Genomic DNA, 27855 nt, shown 5'->3' with positions numbered 1-27855 from the left:
AAATACACTTTGTTTTCTTTTTCGTGTTTTGTTCAAACATGTCGACGTTATATGATGCACAATTAGTGACTACTCAACACAGCTGTTTCCTCTTTGAAATGTAGTGAGGTTTCTTTCAGATTATGATCTTGCTGGTGCGTTTGTATGATAATGACGCAGCAGTTACTTGCTTATGTTTACTTTTACATAAATAAAAAAAAATACACACTAGAAATTAAATATGTTTAGATTTGAGTCATATTTGCCACCATAAACTTTGCATGGCTGCAAGGCCTCCAAATGTCCAGCAGAGGTCAGCCTTTCCTCTTGGCGGGCAACCAACAGTAAGTTAAAGGCCAAGGAGGAGAAATGTACTGCTCTTTTTAACTGTACTGCACTCGCGTTCTGTATTAAATTAACTTGCACCGATACAATTGTTTTTTTGTTCCCCCCCCCCCCCCTATTTGAGCTCAATTACTCCTTTGTGTTTGTTTTTCCTTGCTCTAAAAGCGGGGCACTGCTCCTCAGTCGTCCATCAACATGAATCTATAACCTTTAAAAAACAAACGCGTGTGTCACATCCGCAACCCTTGAGTGAGAAAGGGAAGATAAGGCAGAGTTCTGAGGATCCAACAAGACTCATCAAAACCACCTCTCCACATTTTATCTGTGTTCTTGTGTGGAATGCTTGGTGGGTTTGATCTTCCCTCTCCCGAAACAGTATGTGACTTGAAAGAAGAAGGAAGAAAAACACTTTCGAGAATCTATGATAAAGTCCCTCGTTCTCACAAGCTGCTGTGAACGGTAGCGGCGGAAGAAACAAGAGCTAAATCAAATAATTTGTCTGAAAACTATTGGGGGGGGGGAACCTGCTTAAATTTACGCGTAAAGTTTCAATGCGTTATAATACGTGACGCGCCGTTACGAGGTGGCTCGATCCGCACGCCTTTCCATCTTCACACGTTTTGCTTCGAGCTGGTTTCGACTCGTCAGTCACTCGTTGCCACAATAAGCCTTCGGAGGCTGGTCAGCGTGGAAATGACGTGTGCCTCCGTAAGTTTGGGCGAGCGCATAAAGGATGGACCCTGCTGAAGCACCAGACTGGAAGGAGCGGACGCGGCGGACAGGTAGCATCGGCGGACTTTGGTTACAGGACGACCAGTGGTTTTTCAATCTTTTCCCCTAAAACGTTCCGTGACACATCCGGAGGCACACAGCCTCGAAAGATATTTTAGGTTGTTTTGGTTGGTTTTTTTTCCCTGTCCGGGAGGAGGGAGCCACTCGGGGCGGGGGACACACAAATGTGAGCGACGCGCACTCAGACGACTCAGGTGCAAAGAGACCAAACTGGCGCCGCACTTAGGATGCAGAAGTCACCGGTGGATGATGCCAACTTTTTCTCCAAGTTTTTCTTCTGGTAAGACTCGTGTCCTCTTCCAGACACCTCCGCTCACCCTGGAATGCCACCGGAGGTCTCGCCCACAGCGAGGAGGAGTTGCGTGCAGCTAAAACGTGGATAATTGCTGGGGAAATAAACGACCTCACTTGTATTCTGACTTTATGTATTTATTTTTTTATTTTTTTTATGTTGATAAGTAGCTGTTTTTGCTTTTTGTCGATGAGGGGTCGTGATAATTCTGTGTTTCTCACAGGGAAAACCAAAATGCTATTCCAAAGGTTACACCTGTCAGGTTGGAACCTCGGGAGTAGGTCCATGCCTCCACAAGGGATACCACACCTTCCAGAGCCCCCCCCACCCGACCTTTTTTTTGGGGGGATGAGCCTCAGATTTGTTAGACTGTCTAGAAAATGCAGACAGGTTGAGGATTTTCTTGCATTGGACCTTTTAGATAATTCATTCCACACAAATATATTATGTGCTAATAACAAATGTATCTGCTTTCTCTTTTGAAAAGAACAATTCAAGAGGTTTTTTTTTTTTTTTTTTTTTTTAAAGAAAGAAAAAAGTATCCATTCATTTATATTGGCGTCCCGTGCAGGCACACCCAAACATTCACCCCTGCACAGTACATGCAGTCAAATGTAAAGTTGACAGGTTCCACGTGAGAAGGAGTTTGATTTCACCCCATGCTCTATCTTTCTGTGTCTTTTGATCCAAGTGAAGGATGCATCCCGCGTTATTATTTATTTATTTTACTTTTTTGCTGCTGTCTCTGTAACCAGCCGGGCTGTTACAAGTCTGGTTTACTTCCTGCTGCAACAAGCACACGTTTACTTGACAGGTTACGTGTTACGCATGATATATTTAAATTTTTCAAATATCAACTCGTACAATATCTTGAAATGTGACTTTTTTTGTTTGTTTTGTTTATGGCAATAGCTGCTGTTAAATGCATGTGTTGCAGTTAAAGTGGGTCACCAACAGCAGGTTGGGCAACACGTGCACATGGTTTATGTTGTGCCATGGGCGTCCGAGCCACCTGTGTTTCTAATCGTGTGTGTGTGTGTGTGTGTGTGTGTGTGTGTGTGTGTGTGTGTGTGTGTGTGTGTGGTTTCCATGCAGGTGGACATCACCGCTGCTGAGGAAGGGGTTCAGGAAGAAATTGGAGCTGTCTGATGTTTATAAGGCTCCATCCGATGATCTGGCCGACAACCTCTCTGAGAGACTTGAAAGGTTTGTGCTGCTGATGAGGCTTTGAAATGGAGGGGGGGGGGCATCCCAAAAGCTTGCCAGGTTCCCCATGTTATAGCAACCTTCATACCAAGTCAAGTGATGGTTTAGTTAAAACATCTCAGTCACTTCCAGTTAAATAAGACTCAGTGGAGTTTCGATCCAGCGCTGTTTTCCTTTTTTTTTTCTTCTTCTTTTTTTGCCCTCTGTGTTTACCGTAGCCATCCTTCACCTCCAGTCAAGTTAAAATATGGGCTGGCCTTTAAGAAAGCACCAGACACAAACCCAACGTGTGTGTGCCAAACAAACAGTCCGCTGATGGACTTGGTTAACTCGTTGCTCACTCGGCTCAATGCTTCTATCCCTCTTCTTCACTTCACTTCAATGACCACTTTGGTTTTTTTTCTCTCTCTCTCTCTCTCTCTCTGCCACTTAAACCACAGGGCCGCAGCACAATCTCACTTCTCCGCAATGTCTTTTTTAATTCTGCTTGTAGATTTTTTTATTAAAAAATAATTCTGGCCTTTTCACTGACTGTAGATTTCCCTTCTTTCTTTATGTCTGTCTGTTTTCTCTCCCAGTCTCTTCTCTTTGTGAATCTGAAGCTCAAACAGCGAGTCTTCACTGCTCCTTGTCCTTGGCTAACACTCGCAGCTGTGTCCCCTGTTGGTCCGGCCTCTTGGTTACCCAGAGGCCCACGTCGCGCTTAATGATGCCAGTAGGCTGGTTAATGTACGCTGGTGTTAAAGAGCCGACCTTTAGAAATAAAAAGGGCCCGGTGCCCACCGGGTGATGAATGAGCAGCGCTGGGTTGATTTTTGCTCTGGTTGTTGCGCTCAGGGCAAACAGTGCAGGCTTCTGGGAATGTGAACTTTAGCTTCTATTAAGGCATGTTGTGTACCATCAGCCCCTTCATCAAAGGTGACGTTTCAGCCGGTGCACTGAGCTCTTTTGGGCGCAAAATAGGATTTCATGATGCACAAAAAAAGCTGGTGCTGGTGGAAACGCATAAAATGCACATAAACCTTTTTAGGATTAAAGCGCCGATATTCAGATCAGTGATGCAGCAGCTCGTGTCCCAGTGTTGAGATTTTGCTTCCTGCTGAAACTGATGCCTCGTTGGCCGTTTTTTGGAAGGGAACAAAGACAGGGTAGTCTCAGAGGGCGGAGCCAGCACCTGGCTTCAGGGGTGGGTGGGAGGGCGGCAGGGACACATGAGGCAACACATGAAGCAAGCTACAAGATCGAAAGTTTGGGCACCTCAGGTAAAAATTTGTGTTCATGTGTATAAAGAAGCCAGCGTCAACTCTTTTCAGTTTCAGTGTTCTAGACAACTGCTTAGAAGAAGCCATGGTGCTGATTGTTGGGGCAAGGTCAGATGAGTCTGGGCATTTAAATAAAGGTTAAATAAAAATAAATAAATAAAACCTTTAGAATTGACATCACCTGATCTTTCCAGACGATGATTGTGAGCAATCCATGACACTGTCAGGTCTCAGCTTGCCAAAGTGGGCGGCGCATGATATAAACTCTGCAGGGTGCCCAAACTTTTGCAGATGCCATTATTTTGTTTTCTGTTATTTTGAAAGTCTAAATGATGGAAATAAAATCTAATTATTTTTTTTTTTGTCATATTATAAGAATGTCTCATCTGTAATTTGATGCCTTTTGGAGATTTTTCCATCTTTCCTTGGCTTCTTTATGCACATTTATACAATTCTTTGGGTGCCCAAACTTTAGATCCCCACTGTAAATGTAAAATGCAGGCTTTTCCGATCTATGGCAAGTTCACTGACAGGCGACGAGTTGTATTTCACTTGTCTTAATGAAATATAACTGAAAACTGGACACAAATCACTTTCCAGCAGTGAGAAAATGGATAAAAGAGTGGAAACAGCGAACAGCTCCTCCTAGAAAGAACAGCCACAGTGTTGCCAGTGTGTCTGTCACACCAAAACGTTGCCGCCGCAGTCGCACTGTGTTGACATTCTGTTGCTTTCTCAGCCAGCCGTGGCCCTTTGTCTTTACCTGTGTTGTAACTCTACCCTCCCTGCAGAGAATGGGACAGAGAGGTGGTCTCAGCCAAGAAGCAGCCCCGGCTCCTCAGGGCGCTGGCCCGCTGCTTCTTTGCCCCTTTCGCCTTCTTCGGCATCCTCCTGTACCTTGGGGTGAGTCCCGACACACACACACACACACACACACACACACACACACACACACACACACACACACACCCTCGACGTGACCTGACTCAGCGCTAACCTTCGCTTCGCTTCGGCCTGCTGCTGCTGCTGCTGCTGCTGCTGCTGGCCTCTCTGAGGGGTGTCTCAGTGAGGGGGTTGTCACTCTTTCTTAAAAGTGGAGCAAGCAAAGGATGGGCTTTTCTCATTTCTGCTGGGGCTCATTGACATTCATGGCATTGATGCAGACGAACCTTAAACCTCTGCTGCCAAAACCACCAACAGTAACTTAGATTTTACAAATGCACAAATGTCGGTACGGACGCTGCGTTTTTCCTCCACACCTGCCTGGGCGCCTTGTTTGCGTCGGCCGTTAACGGCGAGCCAATAGAGTGTGACGCACGCACCGTCGCAGGCATGTCGCACCTCAGTGTCGCAAAAATCAAACCGCCTCGCCGCCCGGCGCTCACTGGGAGGAGGCGGCGGCGTGCGATTGCGTCATTTGGTACAGTTGGAGGTGGTTGTCATGATGACAGAATGCCCGTTAGATGTTAAAGAGGCTGTGTGGGAAAAACAGACTGGGTGGAGGGGGGGGGGGGCGGCAGTAGAAGGGTGGGAGGGTCGGATCACTGCAAGATAGAGGAGCGACGAGTTCAATAAAGAATAGAATTCACTGATGTTTAGTGTTGGCAGGGCAGGATTTTGCTGGTCAAGGTCTTTCTGACGGCGTCTCTGGGTTCGCAGGAGGCCTCCAAGTCGGTGCAGCCGCAGCTCTCCGGCCGCATCGTTGCCTCCTTTGACCCCTTCCATGCCCCCGAGCGGAGCCAGGGCTACTACCTCTCCCTGGGGCTCTCCCTCCTCTTCATCGCCCGCTTCCTGCTGCTGCAACCGGCCATCTTTGGCCTGCACCACCTGGGCATGCAGATCCGCATCGCCCTGTTCAGTCTCATATACAAGAAGGTATGTGGAATCATCCGACTCGAAGGCCGCGTTCAGACTGCCAGGCCAAAAATCTGATTTTCAGCCCATCCAGATTGAAACATCCCATTTGGAAACTTGCTGAAAACAGTGTAGACAGTCAGACCTGAAAATTTGAGGAGGAATCTGATTTGAATCCGATTTGCCTGTAGTCTGAACGCAGCCAAAGAAAACTGATGCTGAACTTACTTCTGAGTGGTTTTAACAACAGCAAGGGTCAGTAGAAATACTGCAAGGCACTTTAGTTCACCAGGTCTGCATGTTTGCGGCTCTTTTCTCAGATTACGTTCCACTGTCGCTATCTAGCATCTCTCATGTAGCGACTAGTTGTTGGTACAAAACAAAACAGCCCAGCTGATAAGATAATAGGACGTGGGTGCCGGTTGTCTCTCCTCGTCACGTCAGGTTTTGCGAAGTTTAGAGCGAAGGAGGGGGCGTGGCAGACCGTCGCGCTCTTCCGCGCTCCAGCTGACCCCTGACCTTTTGAACTTCACAGACGCTGAAGCTGTCCAGCCGAGTCCTGGATAAGATCAGCACCGGTCAGCTGATCAGCCTGATGTCGGCCCACCTCAACAAGCTGGACGAGGTGAGGAGGGAAAAAAAAAATGAATTCATGGTGACAGGCGAATCAGTTACCGTGCCAATTCTAGCACAAGGTGATGTCATTAATGTGTGAAGATATTAGTTTTAAACAGCTCAATATGAAAGTGAACAACCATTGAAATGTTTGAATTTGAAAGTGCGTCTCTTTCTGCTCCACTGTTTGGGATGACAACACAGGAAGCTGTTTACCTGCTGGAGGGTCGACATCACACACACACACACACACACACACACACACACACACACACACTCTGTTTGTTTGAGGTCTAAGAAATATTGATCATATTTCTCCTTTTTCTGCGAACGACCACTGGGGCACCTTGAAGTCCTCTTGCACAGTGGTGGGAACTGAAGTAGATGTTAAAAACCTGAATTAACTCTCGATCAGATAAGAGCCGCAGTGGTTGTTTAATGGCTCAACAACTTCATGCTGAGGGCTGACTGAATGACAATAGACCTGAAACAACACAAAAGCACGCACACACACAGACAGGGGGTTTCGTGCAAAGACGCATATCTGGAGGCTGTGTGTGTGTGTGTGTGTGTGTGTGTGTGTGTGTGTGTGTGTGTGTGTGTGTGTGTGTGTGTGTGTGTGTGTGTGTGTGTGTGTGTGTGTGTGTGTGTGTCAGCTGGACTGTGCGTTGTCTCACTGTGGTGCTGAATGTGGAAACCTTCTGCCAGCTGCTGCGGGACAATTATCACCCGGCCTGAATGTATCTTCTGCTAGTGTTTCCCCTCTTTATCATGACGAGTTGGAGTTGAGATCTGTGTGTGGGTGCGCCTGTCCTGAAAGGGAACTGATAAAAGAAGGAACTGTGAGTTTCCCAGCGACAGAAACAAAGAAACTCGATGTTTGATAATGTTGTTTCTCTTTGCCACCATTGCATGGTCCAAGTGCTTCATGTCTTTATTTTTAGATTAATTTGGCGTCCCTCTAACACCATTTGGAAGGACAGCGCTGGATTTTATACAGGGATTCATCCCTTCAAAAACAGAATTCCATCACAAGTCAGAGTAGTTGTGCTTTGGTCATTCAAGTCGGTGCGATGGCTGAGTCAGCTGGTCATCCCAGATCAGTTAGAAGTTGGTTGTAAACATGAATATTTTCTTTTTTCTGCCCTTTGTCGCAATAATAAACTTTCACGCATTTTGTATTCCGGGGATGTTGAAGCCATACAAACAGTTTGTGTAACTTGGCGGATGACTGCACTGCTCTCTCCCGTCTCGCTGCAGAGTTTGGGCTTGGCGCACTTCATTTGGATCACGCCGCTGCAGTGCATCCTCTGCATGGGTCTGCTCTGGGAGCTGATCGAGGTCAACGGCTTCTGCGCGCTGGCGGCTCTCACTCTGCTGGGCATCATTCAAGCGTGGCTCTCGCAGAAGATGGGGCCACACAGGTGTGTGTGTGTGTGTGTGTTTGGGGGGGGGGGTGTTTCTTGCAGTGTATCTTCATTCGCCAGACTTCTCTAGCACAGAGACAATTAAAGGAGTGGTAAATGGAGTGCACTTATAAAATAGCACTTTCCAGAGCCTTCACGCTACCCCGAAGCGCTTCACAACGACCTCTCATTCACCCATTCACTCACTCACAACACCAATGGGTAGCTGCTGCCATGCAAGGCACTGTCGGCCCCATTGAGAGCAATTTAGGGTTAAGTGTCTCGCCCGAGGACACAACGACAGACTGGGATGGAGCAGGATTTGAACGGCCAACCATTTTGTCTATGGACAACCTGCTCTACCTCCTGAGCTGCAGTCACCCCGAACGCTTGTCTCCATCCGTTTATAGAGCTTCTGTTTCTGACACCTACCTGCGTCTCCAGCCGGAGCCTGTCAATGATCATTCTCTTATCATCGGAATGCTTTGTAAAGCAGCCCTTTGTGATGTCACAAAGGGGTGTCGTAGGTTGGTGAGAGCCAATCAGCGACCGACCAGGTGTTGTTGACTATCTGTTTTCTTTGGGATCTATAAAAAAAAATTTGGGATAATTGATGGCGTGATTTTGCTCTTTGGGTGTCCGTCTACAGGGTGAAGCGAGCGGGGATGATCAACCGCCGCCTCGCTCTCACCACAGAGATCGTGGAGAACATCCACTCTGTGAAGGCCTACGGCTGGGAGGAGGTGATGGAGACCATCATCAAGAACATCAGACAGTAAGACAGGACGCACAGTTCATGATGTGAAAAAAATGTTATCGTTGTAGTTTCTATTTTTTCTTTCTTTTCTCTTTTTTCCTTTTTTCTTTTTTCCTTTTTTTCCTTTAAAATGTTTTGTTTAAAAAAAAAAGTAAAAAAGAAAAGAATGGAAAAAAAGAAGGAAAAAACGATTGAAGTTTCAATGTTTGTTCTTTGTCCTGCCCGTGATGCCCCATCACCCCTCCCGCAGGGACGAGGTGACGCTGACCAGGAAGATCGGTTACCTGCGCTACTTCTACAGCGCCGCCTACTTTTTCTCCGCCATCCTGGTGGTCGTGGCCGCCATCGTGCCGCATGCGCTCAGCAAAGGCATCATCCTGCGCCGCATCTTCACCACGGCCTCCTACTGCGTGGTGATGCGCATGACGCTGACGCGGCAGCTGCCCGGATCCATCCAGATGTGGTACGACACGCTGGCGCTCGTCAAGAAGATCGAGGTGGGTTCCAGTTCGAGCGGGCGGGTGGGCGGGCTGACAGACGGACGACGAGGCGAATCGGCCCCGACGTGTTTCCTCTGCTCGTCTGCAGGAGTTCCTGTTGAAGGAGGAGTACCGAGCGCTGGAGTACAACTTGACCACCACCCAAGTGGAGCTGATCAACGTGTCGGCGTCCTGGGACGAGGTGAGCGGGGCGTGCTAACAAGTAAAAACACGACAACAAATAAACAACAAATTAGCAAAACAGAGCCGGAAAAAAATTGATTAGGCAATTAAAGGTGTGTAAAATTTGACTTGATTCATGATTCTTATATTGGTAAAAGCTGAACATACTTCCCATAACATACATTAATGAAAGTGTATACTGGCAGTACGTCCATCATACCCGCTTATTCCTGTTCTCCTCCTGGTCTGCTGGAGCCTCTCCCAGCTGTCATAGGACGAACTGGACAAGTCGCCGGTTCATCACAGGGCCACATAGAGACAAACAACCGTTCACACTCACACTCACACACACACACTTAGTGACAGTTTAAACTTTCCAGTTCATCTCACGTGCCTGTTTTTGGACCGTGGAAGGAAGCCGGAGAACCTGGAGAGAACCCAGGCAGACACAGGGAGAACATGCAAAGTCTCACCACTGCTCCACCGGGTCGCCCACTCGCACCACAATAAAAGTCTTATCTAACTGAGTCTAATAGGTGTGATTCATTCACCACCCAACACCGTGAGAAACACCACAACATCCCCCTGTGCCTGTGTGTTCCGTCCTTGGCTTTGCATAATTAATGACCCCGGCGTCGTCATCGATCTCTGCTGGGGATTCAGCCCTGCCCGATTCCCAGATTCTCCCGCGGCCGCCTCATCTTCCTGGAATGTTTCCACCGGCCGCTGAATGGCTCGGGGAGGAGCGAGGGGGGCGGCGCCTTTTCTTCACAGCTGACAGCGAGGACGTCAGCTCATCTGAATGACAATGGCGGCCGAACGTGTACAAACGGCGGTGGGCTCGCCGGCATCACCGGCACAGTGACCCGGGGTTCCCCCGCCCCTCTGACGCCTAGAGGTGCCGCCCATTCCTCTGTGCACGGGCACTGACCTATGAGGTGACCTGAGGCCATTGTGAGACTTTTTTTGGGGGGGGTCCTCCTCACAATGGAGGTCAGTAGCTTCTGAATCCTGCAGGATCTCCAGTTGGAGTGAAGGATCTTCAAGTAAAGAGCGGCCGAGAAGCCACATTGAGAAGAAGCTCTGCAATCCTGCCTGCAGCTATAACAGTGGCAGAAATCAGGTTATTGTGTAAACAAATATATAATATAAATATAAAGTGCATTGAAAGGTCCATTTCCCCCCCCAGTTTCAGATTCTCATTTTTCATCTCATCCGAAATAACACATTCTGCAATGTCATTCACGCTCAGTCAATGGCAATTAATGCAATTGTGAGAAGAATCACAGTGTCTTTTTCAAGCAGCGTGTAAATCACTCCTGGGCAAAGTACGGGCTGTCTCTGTCCGGCTTTCGTGAGGCCGGAACCCCCCCCCCCCCATCAACAAATCTTTTCCAGCACGTTAGCATAGCGCGATAGCTATCTGTCAACGAAAGTATGCCAGGACGTTAGCGCGATTTCATGCCCCCTCGACAAAACTTCCGTGGCCCGCCGACACGATTCAGGTCTGCTATGTGGCACGTTGCCCACCCCTGGTGTAAATGCACCTTGCGTCCTCTCTGAGTTCACCGGGTTGTAAAAACTCTCCCGCAGGGCATCGGCGAGCTGTTTGAGAAGATCAAGCAGGAGAGCAAAGCCAGCGGGCAGCTGAACAGCGACCCCGGCCTCTTCTTCACCAACCTGTACGTCACGCCGGTCCTGAAGAACATCAGCCTCTACCTGGAGAAGGGCCAGATGCTGGCAGTGGCCGGATCCACCGGTGCCGGCAAGGTGGGTCGCCTTGAGTCGAGTCTGAAGTTCACTTTATAGAATTGCTTTCAACCACTGCGGTTTGTTCCTCCAGAGCTCCCTGCTGATGATGATCCTGGGAGAGCTGGTGCCCACGCAGGGCAGGATCAGACACAGCGGACACATCTCCTTCTCGCCGCAGACCTCCTGGATCATGCCGGGCACCATCAGGGACAACATCCTGTTCGGCCTGACCTACGACGAGTACCGCTACACCTCCGTCATCAAAGCTTGCCAGCTGGAGGAGGTAGGGCTCTGCACTCATCTCTCCTCCCTCGCTACTCTCTTGCTGGTTTAAATGAAATCAACCCAAGCGAGAAACCAAGAGTCGTCTCCACTTGTCGCTGTTGAACCTCTGCGAGGCTGCTGCAAGGGTCAGGTTTCCTCGTTGACACCCATTATGTGCCTCACACACACACACACACACACACACGGACGGACACGGACGGACACGGACACACACTTTCATTTGTCTCCTCTTACTCAGATGTCCAAACTCACACTCGCGCTCGTTCTCATAAGCCTCCGTGTTGAGTGAGGGCTCCCCTCAGCAGAATGGTGTCTCCTCCGTTGCCGTGGAGATCTCGGCTTCTGCCACCAGGGCGGAACATGAGCCCCGGCGGCTCTGAGCTGTTGTCTGAGATGCGACGGTTTGATTCATTTTTTTTCCCCAACACATTTTTTTTATCTCACAAGCTGTGTTTCTATTACAGTTTTTTCGCAGAATAAAAGCGATACATCTAAAATTCCGACAAAGTACAATTGCGATTTGCAGGTGTTTCCATTGATCGATGTGAAGCGTTGAAGCCGTAATTGTCGTAAAATCTCGTCCCGCGAGAATGGTTGTTGTATTTTTCTCTTTGATGACTTGTAAAAAATATTCCGTCTCCTCCTCCATTTTCACTTGAAGTCAACCGGTCACATGACCCCGTACGTTCTGTCCGGTGACGCCTAAATGCAAAAAAAGTGTTTCCATGACACTTTTGCGACGTACCTCCATATACAGGTACATACGTCTGAAAACCACCTCATCAGAGCGTCAAAACCTTTTAGCCATATTTGAGAGGTTCACTTCATTGCGATATTTAGGCTTTACGCAATTCTGTCGGTAATGTAAACACAGCGACACGGCAAATTGTGCTGCCCCCCCCCCCCCCCCCCCCCCATGATTTGAGCGTCGGTTCAGAAAGGTCGCGCTCAGCTGTCTGCTCACCTCTGGCTGATCTCCATTGCTTCAGTTTTGCAAAGGCGCACGATTCATATGCTGTGACTGTGACTAAGTGTTAGTGCCGCTGTGGTTTCTACAAAAAACACAATATGTTGTCACAGCAAACAGCGTGCCTCCAAAAAAACAGCCCACATTTTGACCTTGAGGAGTCGCGTTTAAACTGCAGCTTGGAAAAAGGCAGTATTATGAGAAATCACATTGCTAGTCTTGCGTGCGTGTGTGTGTGTGTTTTTATATGTTAACGGCCTGAGTAAAGGGAGTTCACTGCTTTTGTTTGTGGCAATCAGGTGTTTTGAAAGGCGACCTCGCACACTTCTCTCCACTTTTCCTTGCAGAAATGTCTTTTTTAATACGGTTTTGTATGAATTTTCATCGGTTGCGTTTTTTATTTTTTTATTGCTAATCTTAAGTCGCCACACCAAGGGAATGAATTGATGGGCAAATTTGTCCCTGCAAAAAAAGAATTTCACAGTTAATTTTTTTATTTTATTTTTGAAAATGCCACAATACACAATTGTGTTACTATGTACCCCCCCCCCCCCAAAAAAAAGAACGTGAAGTCGTCTGCTGAGATAATGTCCAGCAGGGCAGTCTTTGTCTGTACATGGCTGAAGAGTGCCAGTAAGGTTTCCTGGATTCATTTTGATTTTCTGAAGAGGCTGAAAATAACCTGAAAATTAGACGACAGGTAGACAGAGATGATTTTCCTCCCTTTTTGAATCGTGCAGGTTTCTAGTGACTGAGTCTGGTGTGTGAAGCGACTGTCACCCCTGGCCATTGTTGCTGGTGGCTGGCGGCTGGGTGGTCGATCCTCCCACTGTAAACCAACCTCCACCCAGCCTCGCCGCCGCCGCCACCGCAGCAACACACGTCTGCTCTTGTTACCATGTCGCCTTATTTAACGAGCTGTTAAACAACATGTTAACTTGATTCCCAATGCGCTCCCGCCGGGACAGCGGAAGCCGCCTTTCAAAAGGTAAGGAAGTATTTAACGGCGCCGTCACTTCATCCCGTCCGCTGCAGTCGCCGTCTTGTCTGTCTGTCCTATCGGTCTCACTCGCCATGCATCGGCCTCATCTGTGGTTTGTGGGTTCTGTGTAGTTTCCACTTTTTGACGAGACCTCGGCAACCACGTGAAAGTTCTGCAAACTTTGTGCAGAATTTGTACTCCACAAATAAGCCGCAGCAGCAGCAGCAGCAACAGAAAGTGAACCTTTTAACGGTTAACCCACACTTTAGAAAGTTCCTTCTTTAAGACTGTAGTCACACAGCAGCAGGTGACCACAAACTGCACAGGTCATACCCAGGAGAAAAAAAACCTCCAAAGTGTTGCAGCGCTGCTTTTATGTTGGCGGCCTGGAAGAACAAACACACAGGTTTTCATCTTGGATCTCGCTCGGCACAGTCAGCTGCAGCCACCCTGGATGGAGCACATCCTGAATCGCCATCCATCCTGTCTTCATCCAAATGCATTTGCTTCACCTGTTTTGCCGTGCGGTGCGCTCAGTCTGATGTGTTTCCTGCAGCCGACGTCTCGTCTTTGTCTCGCCTCAGGACTTTGCCATGCTGCCGGACAAGGACAGGACGCTGCTGGTGGAGGGAGGAGTGACTCTGAGCGGCGGTCAGAGGGCCCGCCTCAGCCTGGCCAGGTACGTCCCGTCCCGTCCCGTCCCGTCCCTCACCACTCTTTTATTTCCCTCCTTTGTAGCTTTCCCAGCAGGCTGCATCTGCAGATTAGTCACCGCAGCCAGTAAGCCGCTTTTTTTCTCTCTCTCATCACAAACGCGGACCGTTACTTCACCATGAGTCATAACTTGTTGTCGATGATCAAACAGAGGAGTTTAAACCTTATTTTTAAATCTTTAATTTTCTAAAGTGGAGAAGCACCATTCAGTGACCTTCCAACAGCTTTGCATTGAAGCACACAGAAGTAAATACTGGATTAAGAACTCTTGGACGTCACGAGAAAATATTCCCAGAACAAGTTTTCATAAATGTTGCGGGACCTTGAAAATCCGGCAACACGCCCCTAAATGTCAAGTCACTAATGAAGCTCTTACGCAAGCACGGCAACTGGCGTTGTGAAGATGATCGGCAGCAAGACGCTAATAAAAATGGCATACGAACGACCTCTCACACCTTTAACTCATCTGCAAACGGTAACAACGTGACAGATTCCACAGTCAGGATCGTCAACGCTGCAAAGCCTCCGTCTCCTCATGGTATTTCAAATTTTATGCCGTTGCATATTTAGAATTGGAGCAGTGTCCTCTGATTTACAGCCTCCGCTTTACGTAAAGATAACGCTGATCATCCCCCTGTCGTGTCTGTCTGTCCGCCGCCTGCGCGTGTTTTATGGTCTGCGGTGGCCACGGTGATGAGTGCTTTCGGCAGCCTCATTAGAGCTTTTATCACTCCGTTAAATGCCGGCGGGCAGATAACGCCGGTCCCCGCTGCTCAGATTCCCATGCATTATTTATTGCTTTATTGTCAAAGCATCTGTGAATATTCACTGATTCATCCACACTTGGCTTCCTCTTTTCTTTTCCTTTCCTGACAGTTGTTCCCTCCCCATGTGTTTTACATGTCTTTCTCCCTCACCGCAGTATTTTCATTTTTATTTATCATGCTTCCTGATTTTAAGGTATTTTCCTGTTTTTCTCGCTGCAGATCCGTGTACAAAGACGCCGACCTCTACCTGCTGGACGCGCCCTTCTCCCACCTGGACATCGTGACGGAGAAAGAGATCTTTGAGAAGTGGGTGTCCTAACAGAGAGCCTTTCATGCGGAGGAGGGGAGGGGGCGGGGGGGGCGGGGGATGAGTCTAGGCTCGGGGTCAAGGTCGTGTGACTCACCCGCGAGTCCTCCTCAGAGGGAGGGAGCGGCAATTAGCATGTGGTGAAAAGCCCGTTTTGGGCCTTTCTTCATTAAGAGGGCGGAAGGCCTGATGGTGCGTGTGATCACTGTGGTGGCGGCCGCTCCTCAGTGAGCTGCTGGAGCAGATCTGACCTTTACACTTCCAGTCTTGGCAAATCAAAGGCACATCCGCCTGGATGAGGTTGTCTGGAAACTTCATCAACAGAATCATGAAATGTTTGTCCGTCATCGCGGGTCACTCTGACCCCGCTGACCGATATTCACAGTCGCTTGCTTCATAGGCGACGCTGGGTTATTTTCATGCGGGCATTAAAAAAATAGCAGCTCTCTCAACCTCTCTCACTCGCTGGATTCCGCGGGAGTCGGATCATCTTGCTCTCAGTTGTCACAAAAAACAAGGAAGCAGCCGCTGCCAGTTGCCGTGACGGTGGCGAAGAGGGAAAACAGGAAGTGGCTGCGAGTTGAGCTGCTGCTGCTGCTGAGCAGATTAGCGTAGCCGCCCGCCGCCGCTGCCGGCTGGACTTGCAGCGGATGAACCTGATTGGTCGGCTTGCATCTGCTAGACTCATCCAGTCACGTTGCTAAGTTTTGTCATCCGTTTCTATACAAATCTGGGAGCATGGCACTGGTCCCACCTGCCAATAGTCCGACAGTCGGAGTAATGAGAGTTGGAACTAATGGGATGTCCTCATTAGTTGGACCTGGACTACACCAATTCTTCCAATTCCAATTCCAATTCTTCCCATTTATCTGTAATATAAACAGACAGGTCGGTGGTGGATCCCCTCGCGGGACCGCCCCAGTCGGGCGCATTACAGCCATACATCGGTATTATTAATGATATGTTCCTGGATGGAGAGTCATATCATCAGATCTCACACACACACACACACGCACACATAAAAAACAACTTGCGACATGACACTCAGGACTTTTTTTCCCCACAGGTGCATCTGCAAACTCATGGCCTCCAAGACGCGCATCGTGGTCACCAGCAAGCTGGAGCACCTCAAGCGGGCCGACAAGATCCTGCTACTGCACAACGGCGACAGCTACTTCTACGGCACCTTCTCGGAGCTGCAGGCGCAGCGGCCGGACTTCAGCTCGCTGCTGCTGGGCCTGCAGGCCTACGACACCTTCAACGCCGAGCGCCGCGGCTCCATCCTCACCGAGACGCTGCGCCGGGTGTCGGTGGACGAGACGGCGGGCCACCGCGGGCCCGAGCCCATACGTCAGTCCATCATCCTCTCGGGCTCCCAGGGCCACACCGGAGGCGAAGGCTACCCGGAGAAGCGCAAGCAGTCGCTCATCCTCAACCCGCTGGCAGCCGCCCGCAAGTTCTCCTTAATGGGCAACGGCCAGCAGGGCGGCGGCGGCAGTGGCGGCGGCGGCGCAGAGGAGGACGGCGAGCACGAGCACGGCGGCCGCAGGTTCTCCGTGGTGCCCGAGGACGACCAGGTGGAGGAGGTGCTGCCCCGGGGCAACTCGTACCACCACGGCCTTCCGCAGCTGAGCGGGCAGCGGCGCCAGTCGGTGCTGGCCTTCATCACGAACCCGCAGGGCCCGGAGCGGCACGAGCAGATCCAGTCCTCCTTCCGCAGGAAGCTGTCCATCGCGCCGCAGTGCGACCTGGCGTCCGAGCTGGACATCTACTCCCGCCGCCTCTCCAAGGACAGCGTCTACGACATCTCGGAGGACGTGGACGAGGAGGACATGGAGGTCGGCGCTCATCTCGTCCGGGGGTCGGTGGCGCTTCCGGTCGCCGCAGCGCCATGACAGACGTTCTTTTTGTGTGTGTGTCTGCAGCAATGCTTCGCAGACGATCGGGAGAAGACCTTCGAGAACACCTCGTGGAGCACCTACCTGCGCTACGTCACCATGAACAGGAGCCTGGTCTACGTCCTCATCTTCATCCTCGTCATCTTCGTCATTGAGGTCAAAGCACTTTACCATTGCCCGTTTTTGAGTGTCGCTGTTTTTTTTATTTAAAGGTCCCACATGATGCAAAATCCACTTGCACAATGTTTTCGAACAGTAGTCGGCGACTGGACTCCTTGAAACAGAGTCCATCCTCTGCTTCTGTCACTTGCTGTTACTTTTTTGTAAGATTGCGCCGTTGCGTTCAGACGCCGTCGCGGTAACTGCTGCTCGTCTGTGCTATCGTTATTATTATTTGTTTGTTTTCTAATTTATTTTCTATGTTCTTAACTTTCCGGCACTAGCACCGTAACGCACCCATGGACAATGGATTACACCCAAAATTGACCAACATTCCACTGCCATGTAAACGTGACATGTGACAAATACAAAGCTCCACTCTCCATACATTGGGCTGACTCACGCAGCTCTCGCGTTGTAAATGTGTCTCCTTCCAAAGATGTCATCAAACCCAGCGCTTTTGCAGGAGGCTTCAAACAGAGGGCTAAGAGGGCTGCTCCACTGGAGTGCAGGAGAAACATTGATCATCTTGTCGTGGGACCTCCTTGAAGTCACAGTACTGTCACGCGAAAGAGAAGCGTTTCTGATCTTTGTCGTCTCCAACAGGTCGCTGGTTCCGTCATTGGGATCTTTCTCATCACTGAGTAAGTCTGACACTGCACAGGGGGGCTTCAGAAGATGGTGTGTGGCTTCATATATACATATATATACATATATATATATATGGTCACAATTGAAACACAGATTTTCCAAACCTTCTTCTGTTCCGCCAGTGAAATCTGGAGGGATGGCGCCAACCCCGCCTCGCCGAACTACATCGACGAGCAGCACCCCAACGCCTCGTCGCCGCCCGTCCACCTGGCCGTCATCGTCACGCCCACCAGCGCCTACTACATCATCTACATCTACGTGGCCGTGTCGGACAGCGTGCTGGCGCTGGGCGTCTTCCGGGGGCTGCCGCTGGTGCACACGCTGCTCACCGTCTCCAAGAGGCTGCACGAGCAGATGCTGAGCGCCGTGGTGCGGGCGCCCATGGCCGTGCTCAACACAATGAAGACCGGTGGGAGAAACCAACGTTTCAGAGGCGGCCACATCCAACAGCTCAGAACCACGACATGCTCCTGTGATGAGCTCGCTAACGCTTTTTTATTTTTATTTCTTTTTTTTTTTAAACCCTCCTTCCTCCAGGCAGGATCATGAACAGGTTCACCAAGGACATGGCCACCATTGACGACATGCTGCCGCTGGTGCTGTTCGACCTCGTACAGGTGAGCGACCAGCTCCATCACTGCTGCCGCTGTGTGTGTGCAAATTCAAAATGTATATTTTGGTAGTGTTCCTACAGATTGGTGGCATTGATTCCTGCTTTCACCACAAAAAAAACTTCATCTTGTTTTAAAGCTCCTGATTGGCTCTGCATGAGGCGACATTTTATTCACCGTTGTTCTGTGCGCTAAAAAGAAAATAACTCCTCGACCCTTTGCGATGTTTCTCCTCCCAGGAGTCAACCTGCCGACACCTCCTGAGGCTTTCTAGTGACGATTTACTTCAATAGATAAATAAATTATAGCAGAATATCCCTGTAAGATCAAACCAGCATCAAATCAAATATTGATTGACTGATAGACGTGCCGAATATTGCTTCAGCTCTCCCACAAATATAATGCGTGCAGTTTGTCATTGTTGAAGAAGAAGAAGAAGAAGAAGAAGTAGAAGCCTTCATTTGCATAATTACAGCAACAATACGACAAAAAGAATGGAGATTATGTTGATTAAAAGAAATAAGGAAATAGAATAAAAAGTAAAATAAAATATATTATATATTTATATTAAGTTGACAGTCTTTGTCAGTGCATCTCAAATATATTCTATATTAAGTGACAGTCGTTTTTTGTCATCTTGTCACTTCAGCTCTCGTTGATTGTGGTGGGTTCCATCTTCACCGTGTCCATCATGCGGCCGTACATCTTCATCGCCGCCATCCCGCTGGGCATCATCTTCGTGGTCATCAGGAAGTACTTCTTAAGAACGGGGCAACAGCTCAAGCTGCTGGAGGCCGAAGGTGAGAGCGAGAGGGGAAGAAAAGGCTTCACCGTCGCTCTCCTTCTCCTTTCACGAAGTGCAGAGTTTAAATGTGAAGCGCCAGGGTGGAAGCGGGCGGCTCGGCGAGGGATATCAACTCGGATATTTAGTGGCGGCAGATGAAGGGGGAGCCAATCGAGTCAAAGTTGGAGGAGGCGAGACGCCGCAGTCATCAGAAAGAGTGTCTGTGGAGAGGCTGAGCTGCTGGGCGGATCCGGGCTGGGCGGTGGTGGGTGGTGTTTGGAGGGGTTGTCAAAGGTCGGCAGAAGGAACAAAAACATGAGAGAGGAAGGCTTTTAAGGAGAAGAGGGGCGGGCGGGGCGGCCACAGAGGGGCGGCGGCAGCGCTAACGCTCACTGCTCCCCAATTAGCAGAGGCCTCAGTGTCCCCGACAGCAGCCAGGCTCATCGTCTTTATGGCCACTTGCAATGTTTTATGCATGACTTAATCCTTAATAATTTGCCAGGTGATATAATCATCTATGATCATCTGTTTTCCATAAAATAACTTTGAAAATGTAGCGTTTGTTAACGTTTATTAGCGTTTTTTCAGACTATAAATCCAGACTATACATTTTCTGTTGTATAAAAAGAGACATTAAAAAGAGCCTTATTATTATTTTTTAAATCTTAATGGAAATAACAGTTTGTCTCGACAAGCAGGACGGCCCTCGTCCAAAGTGAGAGAGAGAGAGGGGGGGAGAGAGAGAGAGAGAGAGCACGGGGCGAGAGGGCAGGTCACTGCACTGCTGACAAAGATGCCTTAGTTGCATTTTTTTGAAAAGAGTGATGAGAAAAAAAAATCATCATAACAATAATAGAACTTCCTGTGCTCACAACCCCTGCGCTGGATACGCGCCTGGCCAGCGCGGCCAGCGAGGTCTTTCCGGACACCAGGGTCAGAGGGACTGGCTGCGCTGGGATTTCCTCCCCCCCCCCCATCCTGGCTGGTGCTGCTCCGGCGGTGCCACCTCAGGAAAAAATAAAACACTGGAGCCGCGTTTGCACCAGTTCACCGTCGTTTTTTTTTTTTCTAAAGTCGCGGACAAGGTGCGAATAAATTCCAACGTAAACATCTTTGGCCTCCCTCTCTCCCCTCCTTCCTCCCTTCCTTCCTTCCTCCCCCGCAGCTCGGAGTCCCATCTTCTCCCACCTCATCGTCTCCCTCAAGGGCCTGTGGACCATCCGGGCGTTCGGCCGGCAGACCTACTTTGAGACGCTCTTCCACAAGGCGCTCAACACGCACACGGCCGCCTGGTTCCACTACCTGGCCACGCTGCGCTGGTTCCTCTTCCGCTGCGACATGATCTACGTCCTCTTCTTCACCGCCGCCGCCTTCATCGCCGTCGGGACCAACCGTGAGTTGACGTCGGGGCCGCGCTCGTTTGATTGGACGGAAATGTCGATCAGATTTGCTCCCCGCAGCCCTCAGAACGCTTAACACGAGCACATGATCAGCCACTCCCATCTGTTTACCTTTATTTATTTATTTTATCTTTATGGAAACAGACGCACTTTGCACTGCCTGCACTTTTTAACCGTTCTCGTTGTTGTTGTTACTTAAATCATTTGGCTTTTTCGACATAGTGTCCTGAAGCAGCAGTTCTAATTGCGTTGCAACTTGTTGTGCAAATTCAATCATTCATTCATTCATTAAATTTGATGTTTTTCAACATGCATTAAATGGGAGTAATTCTACAATTGTGATCTCGGTCCTCGGTTCGGCCCGATCTGACCAACTGGCCCCTCTGAGCCGTCGCCCCCTACCTGCTCCCAGCCGCCACAGACGCACGTCGGCGTCGTTAATAGCAGCACAATCCAGAGTGAGGTTCTGCGTAGATGAAGGGGATTTTCATTCTGTTCCTTGTTGTTGCAGCAGCGGAGGTTGTTTTCAGAGTTCCGTCATTTATCCTCCTAATGAGGTGGAGCAGATAACAGCGCCCGCTTCTCCTGCGAGGGCTGCCTTTCTTTCTCTTTTTTTTTTTCCAAGAGACCTCCACTGGGTCATGTATGATATTTTCCAGCAGAGGGAAGAAGAAAAAAAAACTCTGGGCTCTTATCTGCTCAGCGCAGCCACTCAGAGCCCCGTATCGGAATGACTGCAGCGGTTTGTCTGCGAAACCCGATCAAAACCGTCACCGGGTCAGCGGCTGCAGTGTCACGAAGGGAAGGAAGCGCACGCACGCTCGCGCATGCGCACATGCGTCTTAACGTCATGTGGCAATTGAAGAGTCATTTCGCGGATCATTACTTTCCAGTAGAGCCCACGGCCTCCCGAGTGCTCTGACATCAGAGAGGACTGACAACTCTCTCTCTCTCTCTCTCGCACTCTCTCTCTCTCTCTCTCTCTCTCTCTCCAGAGGACAAGCCAGGCGAGATCGGCATCGTGGTGGCCCTGGCCATGCTCATCCTGGGGACGTTCCAGTGGGCCGTCATCACCAGCATCACGGTGGACGGCCTGGTAACGTCCCGCACGCTCTGCTCTGCTTCACGCACATCGCGGCTGCACCTGAGCGCCATTAACATACCGCGCTGGCGAGCACCGTTCAACAGTGTCCGAGTCTTGTAAACGCACACACACACACACACACACACACACACACACACACACACACACGGAAGCAGGCCGAGGAGTGTTTTCAAACACCTGTGTCAGCAAGAATCGACCTGCCTCCATCTGGTAACCCCCAGACTCCCCACCGCACGCACACGCACACGCACACGCACACGCACACGCACACGCACACACACACACACGCACACACACACACGCTCCACTTCACTGCTCATTAGCGACTCTACGTGCAGATCGGGGTTCAGACGTCTTCTGCACGACTGGAAGCCACGTCAGCAGCAGCAGCAGCAGGATTTCAACATCAAGAGAGTGTTAGCCCTCTGTTTGCAGTCCCGAAGGGTCAAAAGTACGAGAAAGGAAATGGTGCGCTCCCGGTGCGAGCAGCGCACCATGCAAGTCACTCGCTAGGATGAAAACACAGACATATAAAACATCTTAGCTCCATTAGAAGCCAACAAATAATCTGGAGATACTTCAGATACTTCTCTCCTCTTACATGCAGAGGTTTGAGAAGAACAGGGCGAACCGCTGCAGCATCAGCACTCACCGCTGTTTTTTTTTGCTCCTAATTCTATGTGACCAGTTATCACACTGGTTTTAATCAGTCAGTCCGTCTACAACTCTCCCTCTCTCTCTCTCTCTCTCTCTCTCTCTCTCTCTCTCTCTCTCTCTCTCTCTCCTGCCCTCAGATGCGCTCGGTGGACCGTGTCTTCAAATTCATCGACCTGCCGTCGGAGGAGCCGCGGCCGCCCAAGTCTAGCGGGAAGGACCGTCCGGACCTGGTCATCGACAACCCGCACGCCAAGGACTACTGGCCCAACCGCGGCCAGATGGACATCCGGGGCCTGACGGTGAAGTACACGGAGGCGGGACGCTCCATCCTCAGCAACGTCTCCTTCTCGGTGGACGGCGGCCAGAGCGTGAGTGTCCAGTGTATATTTCTGTGTTTTGTGAGTGTGTGTGTGTTTTACATAAGTGAACTCGTGGCTCTTGTTGCTGCTTCAGGCTATGTCACTTAATACCTACTTGTCTTAAAAGGCATTGTTTTTACAGTTGCGAGGCCGTCACTGATCTTTTAAATGGAACTATTTCCTGTTACGACTGGTTAACTCATCTTAAAGCCAGTTTTAAGTTAAAATTACCCAGATGTAGAAAAGGAAAAAGTGTTCATCTAAAAAGATAAATAAATCAAACTAATAACGATGGCTGCAATTATTGGTATCGAGAGCGAAAAAAAACCTTTCCCACTTGAAGCGACTCGTGAAGTGTCTTTTTGAAATGCTTCCTTCCCCTCCATGAGGACAGAGGAGCGCTGGCCAATCAGCTCGTGCTGGGACTGAGTTGAAAGCTGCCCACCGCGTCTCTCTGTTTGGGCTCCTGGCTCCAGTAATGAGTCAGCTTGAGCTCCTGCTAATGAATCCTGATGGACAGCAGAGCTCAGGAAGTGTGAGCAGCGCTTTCAGCATCGTCCCATCAGCTTCTGAGCAGCTTCCTGATAAACCAGTGAAGCAGTGAAGCAGGTTTTTAGTGTTTCTAGTCTCCAACCGACGCTTTGTGTCGTTGCTCTGCTCGACAAATGATTTGTGCACGTGATATTTTTTCTTTTTGTTGTCGTTTTTTCGCAGTTTCTTTATTTTACCGTTAACCTGCAGTGTGTGTGTGTGTGTCGTGCAGATGGGTCTGCTGGGTCGCACCGGCTCGGGGAAGAGCACCCTGCTCTCTGCTCTGCTGCGTCTGGCCTACACCGACGGCGAGATCTCCATCGACGGGGTCTCCTGGAGCTCCGTCTCACTGCACACCTGGAGGAAGGCATTCGGCGTCGTGCCGCAGGTTGGTCGTGTGGTGAAGTTTTTTTTTCTTTTGATTTGAAAATGTTTCATCCGCAGTGTTTCAAAAGTTGAGAAAACTGGATCTGTTTGGTGATTGTGATGTCTTCTTCTTCTCCTTCTCCTCTCTGTCTGTGTGTTGTCCAGAAAGTCTTTATTCTCACTGGAACGTTCCGGATGAACCTGGACCCACACGGACGCTACAGTGACAACGAGCTGTGGAGGGTTGCTGAGGAGGTGAGATGGCTCTTCTTCTTCTTCTGCTTCTTCTCCCTCCTCTTCTTCTCTTTCTTCTCCCTCTCCTCCTTCTTCTTCTTCTTCCCCTGCTCGCTGCTCCTCCACCAGCAGAACTGAAGAGCGAATCCGCCTCTCTCCTCCCCCAGGTGGGCCTGAAGTCTGTGATCGAGCAGTTCCCCGACAAGCTGGACTTCCAGCTGGAGGACGGTGGCAACGTGCTGTGCAACGGACACAAGCAGCTGCTGTGTCTGGCCCGCTCCATCCTCAGCAAGGCCCGCATCCTGCTGCTGGACGAGCCCTCCGCCTACCTCGACCCCATGTCAGTATTCACCACTCACTGCTCACTGCTCACAGGTCATGTCTTCAGATTCTGGAAAAACTCTGTCTATCTATCTATCTATCTATCTATCAATCAATCTATCTGTCTGTCTGTCTGTCTCATATATAGATAGATAGATGTATCAATATATACATATACAGTGTGTATATGTGTGTATATATATATATATATATATATATATATATAGATGTATATATACATATATATACATCTATATACATGTGTGTGTGTGTGTGTGTGTGTGTGTGTGTGTGTGTGTGTGTGTGTGCGCGCCAGCCAGCCAGCCAGCCAGCAGTCACCCAAATCTGAGCCTTAATGTTCCTGTCACTGCGCTGCATATGGTCACAATCACTTGTGCTTACAGCAGTCTAGACTGCGTTTGTGAGTGTGTGTGTGTGTGTGAGTGTGTGTGTGTGTGTGTGTGTGTGTGTGTGTGCGCGCGCGCGCGTCTACGTGTGTGTCACCATATGTGCTTATAGTAAATAAAGGCCCATAATGAGCGGTCTAATTTACCTTGAGGCAAACACCAGTTTCTCTTTCATGTCGTCGTCAACAGAAACACAATGCTGTGCTCGAGTGTGCTAGCTTTGATGATGCTAATGATGATGACGCTGTGTGTGTGTCCGTGTGTCCCTGTGTGTGTGTGTGTGTGTCCCTGTGTGTGTGTGTGTGTGTGTGTGTGTGTGTGTGTCCCTGTGTGTGTGTGTGTGTGTGTGTGTGTGTGTGTGTGTGTGTGTGTGTGTGTGTGTGTGTGAGCAGAACCTTGCAGGTCCTGAGGAAGACCCTGAAGCAGTCGTTCTCCGGCTGCACCGTCATCCTGTCGGAGCACCGGGTGGAGTCGCTGCTGGACTGCCAGTCGTTCCTGGTGAGTGTGGCGCGCTATGAATGGGCTGCAAACGACCGTCGGCGGCACACAACGGCACAAACACGCCTGCGCGGAGGCACTTTGGTTCTCGTGTCATCAGCGGCCGGGACGAGCGGCCAGCGTGACCGGTAGCAGCGAGGCTCGCACTCCCCTCCGCACACCGATTTGGAAATAAATGAGTTCCCGCACGAAACTGCTCACATCTGCCTGCGATTGTCTCAAACAACCCAGCAGGGATTTCTTTGGAAAGGAAGCATCGCATCAACTGAGAAAATGTCAAACCAAAAAAAACAAAAAACAGACACACACACACAGCTCTGAGAAATCAGACCCCTGATGATGTCACACAGGGCACCGATGCACTGGCCAGACTACTGTTCATACTGTCAGGTTGGTGTTGCCCCACCCCCACCCCGTCTCCCCTTCACAAACCAAAACCATTTTATCCCCAAAGCATCCGTTCATTGAAAGGAAGCCACGACGCTGTTGTTTTAGCAGGAGGCTGCAAACAGAGGGCTAAATGGGCTGCATTCTGTTCAGTGGCGCACGAGGAAGTGAAACTGGTGAGAGTTCAACAGGCTCTTGTCGGAGGTTTTGTCAAGTTCAGTGAGGTGAAGAACACGAGGACAATCCCAAGGGCCCGCAGCTCCAGTATTTACACACTAAACAAGCACGGCAATACCACAGTGAGTGGACACAGTGGAAGACGACACAGATCCGGCTGCATCCCGCTGCCTTGCTGCTGGTTACTAGAAAACATACAAACAAAAGAGCTTTTTTTCACATCCAAAAAATAATTAAAAAAAAATTGATAATGTTATATGGGTAGATATTTGTTCACAAAAAAAGTGCAGGTTCGTAATGCATACATTGTTTTTTTTTTTGTGTGTGTGTACACCCATGACATGCCATAAAAAAAGAACAACAATAATAATACTGCGCAAACAAACACAAGAGTCCAAATACTCAGAACTCTGGCCCACAAAATAAAAGCATTCAGTTTCTGGTTTGCCTTGTACATTTTGACTTACTTTACATTGACAATAATTGCAATATTTTGATTTTATTCACAAAATTTAGTCTTTTTTTTACGTCAACTTTATTCTCAAAATTTTGACTTTAATCTCGAATTGGGGAAACTTGAAAAAAAGAATTTGATCTTTATTTTTTTCTCTTCTTGTGCCCCTAATCAGACCCACCATGACAACAGAGAATGTTTTTTTTTTTAGACACATTTGGTAATTGAGACCTGTCCCCTAATAAACACATAACAGGAGTCAGTAAGGGGAACAGTTGAACCAGACCATTCACTCAGGAAATCCACGACTTTTGTTTATTTATTCATTTATTTATTTATTTATTCTTAAGTGAAATCAGGCCTACCTGTCTAGTTGCGTTCAGTCCTACCTAAAGTTCTACCTCCCCTCCCCTGCTCCTCCTCCTCTCCTCCCCTGCTCCTCCTCCTCCTCCTCCTCCTCCTCCCTGCACAGATGATCGAGGGCACCTCGGTGAAGAACTACGACTCCATCCAGAAGCTGCTGAACGAGACGAGTCACCTGAAGCAGGCCATGAGCGTCAGCGACCGGCTGCGTCTCTTCCCCTCCACGCTGCACCGCCTCAACTCCAGCAAGAGGGCGCCGCAGCAGCAGGCCGCCAAGATCTCCTCGCTGCCAGAGGAGGCCGAGGACGAGGTCCAGGACACCCGGCTCTGAAGACGCTCGCAGGTCTCCACTGCCACGGACTAAAAAAAAAAAAAAAAGATAATAATGAAGGGGCGGGGGATCCAATTGTGTGGACGCAAGACTCAGTTTCCCGTTTTAATGTCTTCCAAATGCCTTGATTTCACCTCTAGAGGTTTAGTTTTCTCGTCTGCGTCGTTCTGCTGCACCTGACTTGTCTCAGTTGTGTTGTTTTTTTTCCTTCATGATTGTTTTTGGCATTTTCTTTTCCCGTTTGGCTTCTGTCGTGAAAACTCAAAGCCAGGACACTTTGGAAAGTTCAGCAGAGACGAGTTCACACTCAACTGTCAATGACTAAAACAGGATTATTTCAGTAAATTACGATGAGATTCATCCCAAGCACCGTCTTGATCGCAAAAACATTCAATACAACAACACAGGAAAAGTGCAGATAAATTAATTCTCGATGCATAAAGCTGCAAGGCGAATCTCTTGAATGTGAATTTTAGGTGACAGTGTGCGTATGTCTCCTGCAGAGGGAGCTCTGGAACAAAGGATTCTGTCAATTTACTGGACATTGACCAAGTGTCCTTGCAGGGTTTATTTCTTCTTCTCCTCCTCCACCTCCCCCTCCTCCTCCTTCTCCTTCTTCTTCTTCAACAATCACAGCCAAACCTCCGTTTATTTTTCAAGTAGTGAACTTCCTAAATGCTTTAATTGTCCAAACCTCTTTGTTCCGCAAGCGAACGACCAGCTGCACAAATGACGGCAAGGTGCGAGCGTCTGTGGCGCGACTCACAGGCGGACCCGCCCACTTTCCGATCCGAATGCACTTTAGCGACGCCCTGCGGTACTCTGACCAGCGCTCGCAGCAGCTCCACCAATCAGATGGCCTGATGCTGCGCCGCTCTCCTCACACTTCCGCCCTCAAAACCAAGTGTACATTTTTGATTGTGAGTAAGTTTTGCGTCTGTTTTGTTTTTCTGCCAAATTGAAGTCAAAACACTTTCTAGTCAAAATGATCCGTCTCCCGTAAAGAGATGGATTTGATAAATAGTCGAGGTTTTATGAAGCTTCATTTCTCCGAGCCGCTGTTGCACAAAACAAACGAAGACCTGTTCCATGTTTCTTCCTCACACAAACTCCCCTCACTTAACTGGAAGCAATTTTGAATCTTCTGTTTTAATTGTTCTTCAGTTGAGGGAAGCTTTTGTCTCTCACTCTAATAATTTGTAAAGCAGCTATGCGGGG

The 27855-nt window shown here is 49.2% G+C and overlaps 1 protein-coding gene across 1 annotated transcript; it reads left to right on the top strand.

Annotated features, from left to right (window-relative positions):
- Nucleotides 1-1067: 1067 nt before the first annotated feature.
- Nucleotides 1068-27855, top strand: cftr (CF transmembrane conductance regulator). Its single transcript, XM_076027189.1, has 27 exons — nucleotides 1068-1396; nucleotides 2504-2614; nucleotides 4668-4779; nucleotides 5536-5751; nucleotides 6266-6355; nucleotides 7606-7769; nucleotides 8401-8526; nucleotides 8759-9005; nucleotides 9097-9189; nucleotides 10764-10940; nucleotides 11014-11205; nucleotides 13741-13835; nucleotides 14857-14943; nucleotides 16011-16782; nucleotides 16870-16998; nucleotides 17608-17645; nucleotides 17775-18061; nucleotides 18190-18269; nucleotides 18913-19063; nucleotides 20213-20440; nucleotides 21443-21543; nucleotides 22347-22577; nucleotides 23332-23487; nucleotides 23631-23720; nucleotides 23867-24039; nucleotides 24820-24925; nucleotides 26416-27855. The coding sequence occupies exons 1-27, from the start codon at nucleotides 1344-1346 to the stop codon at nucleotides 26635-26637; spliced, it is 4527 nt and encodes a 1508-aa protein (XP_075883304.1). The 5' UTR covers nucleotides 1068-1343; the 3' UTR covers nucleotides 26638-27855.

Source organism: Nelusetta ayraudi, unplaced genomic scaffold (assembly GCF_046127955.1).
Source record: "Nelusetta ayraudi isolate G7.1 ecotype Tasmania unplaced genomic scaffold, CSIRO-AGI_Nayr_v1 ptg000020l, whole genome shotgun sequence".
Taxonomy (NCBI): domain Eukaryota; kingdom Metazoa; phylum Chordata; class Actinopteri; order Tetraodontiformes; family Monacanthidae; genus Nelusetta; species Nelusetta ayraudi.
This window is presented reverse-complemented; position numbering and strand designations above follow the sequence as displayed.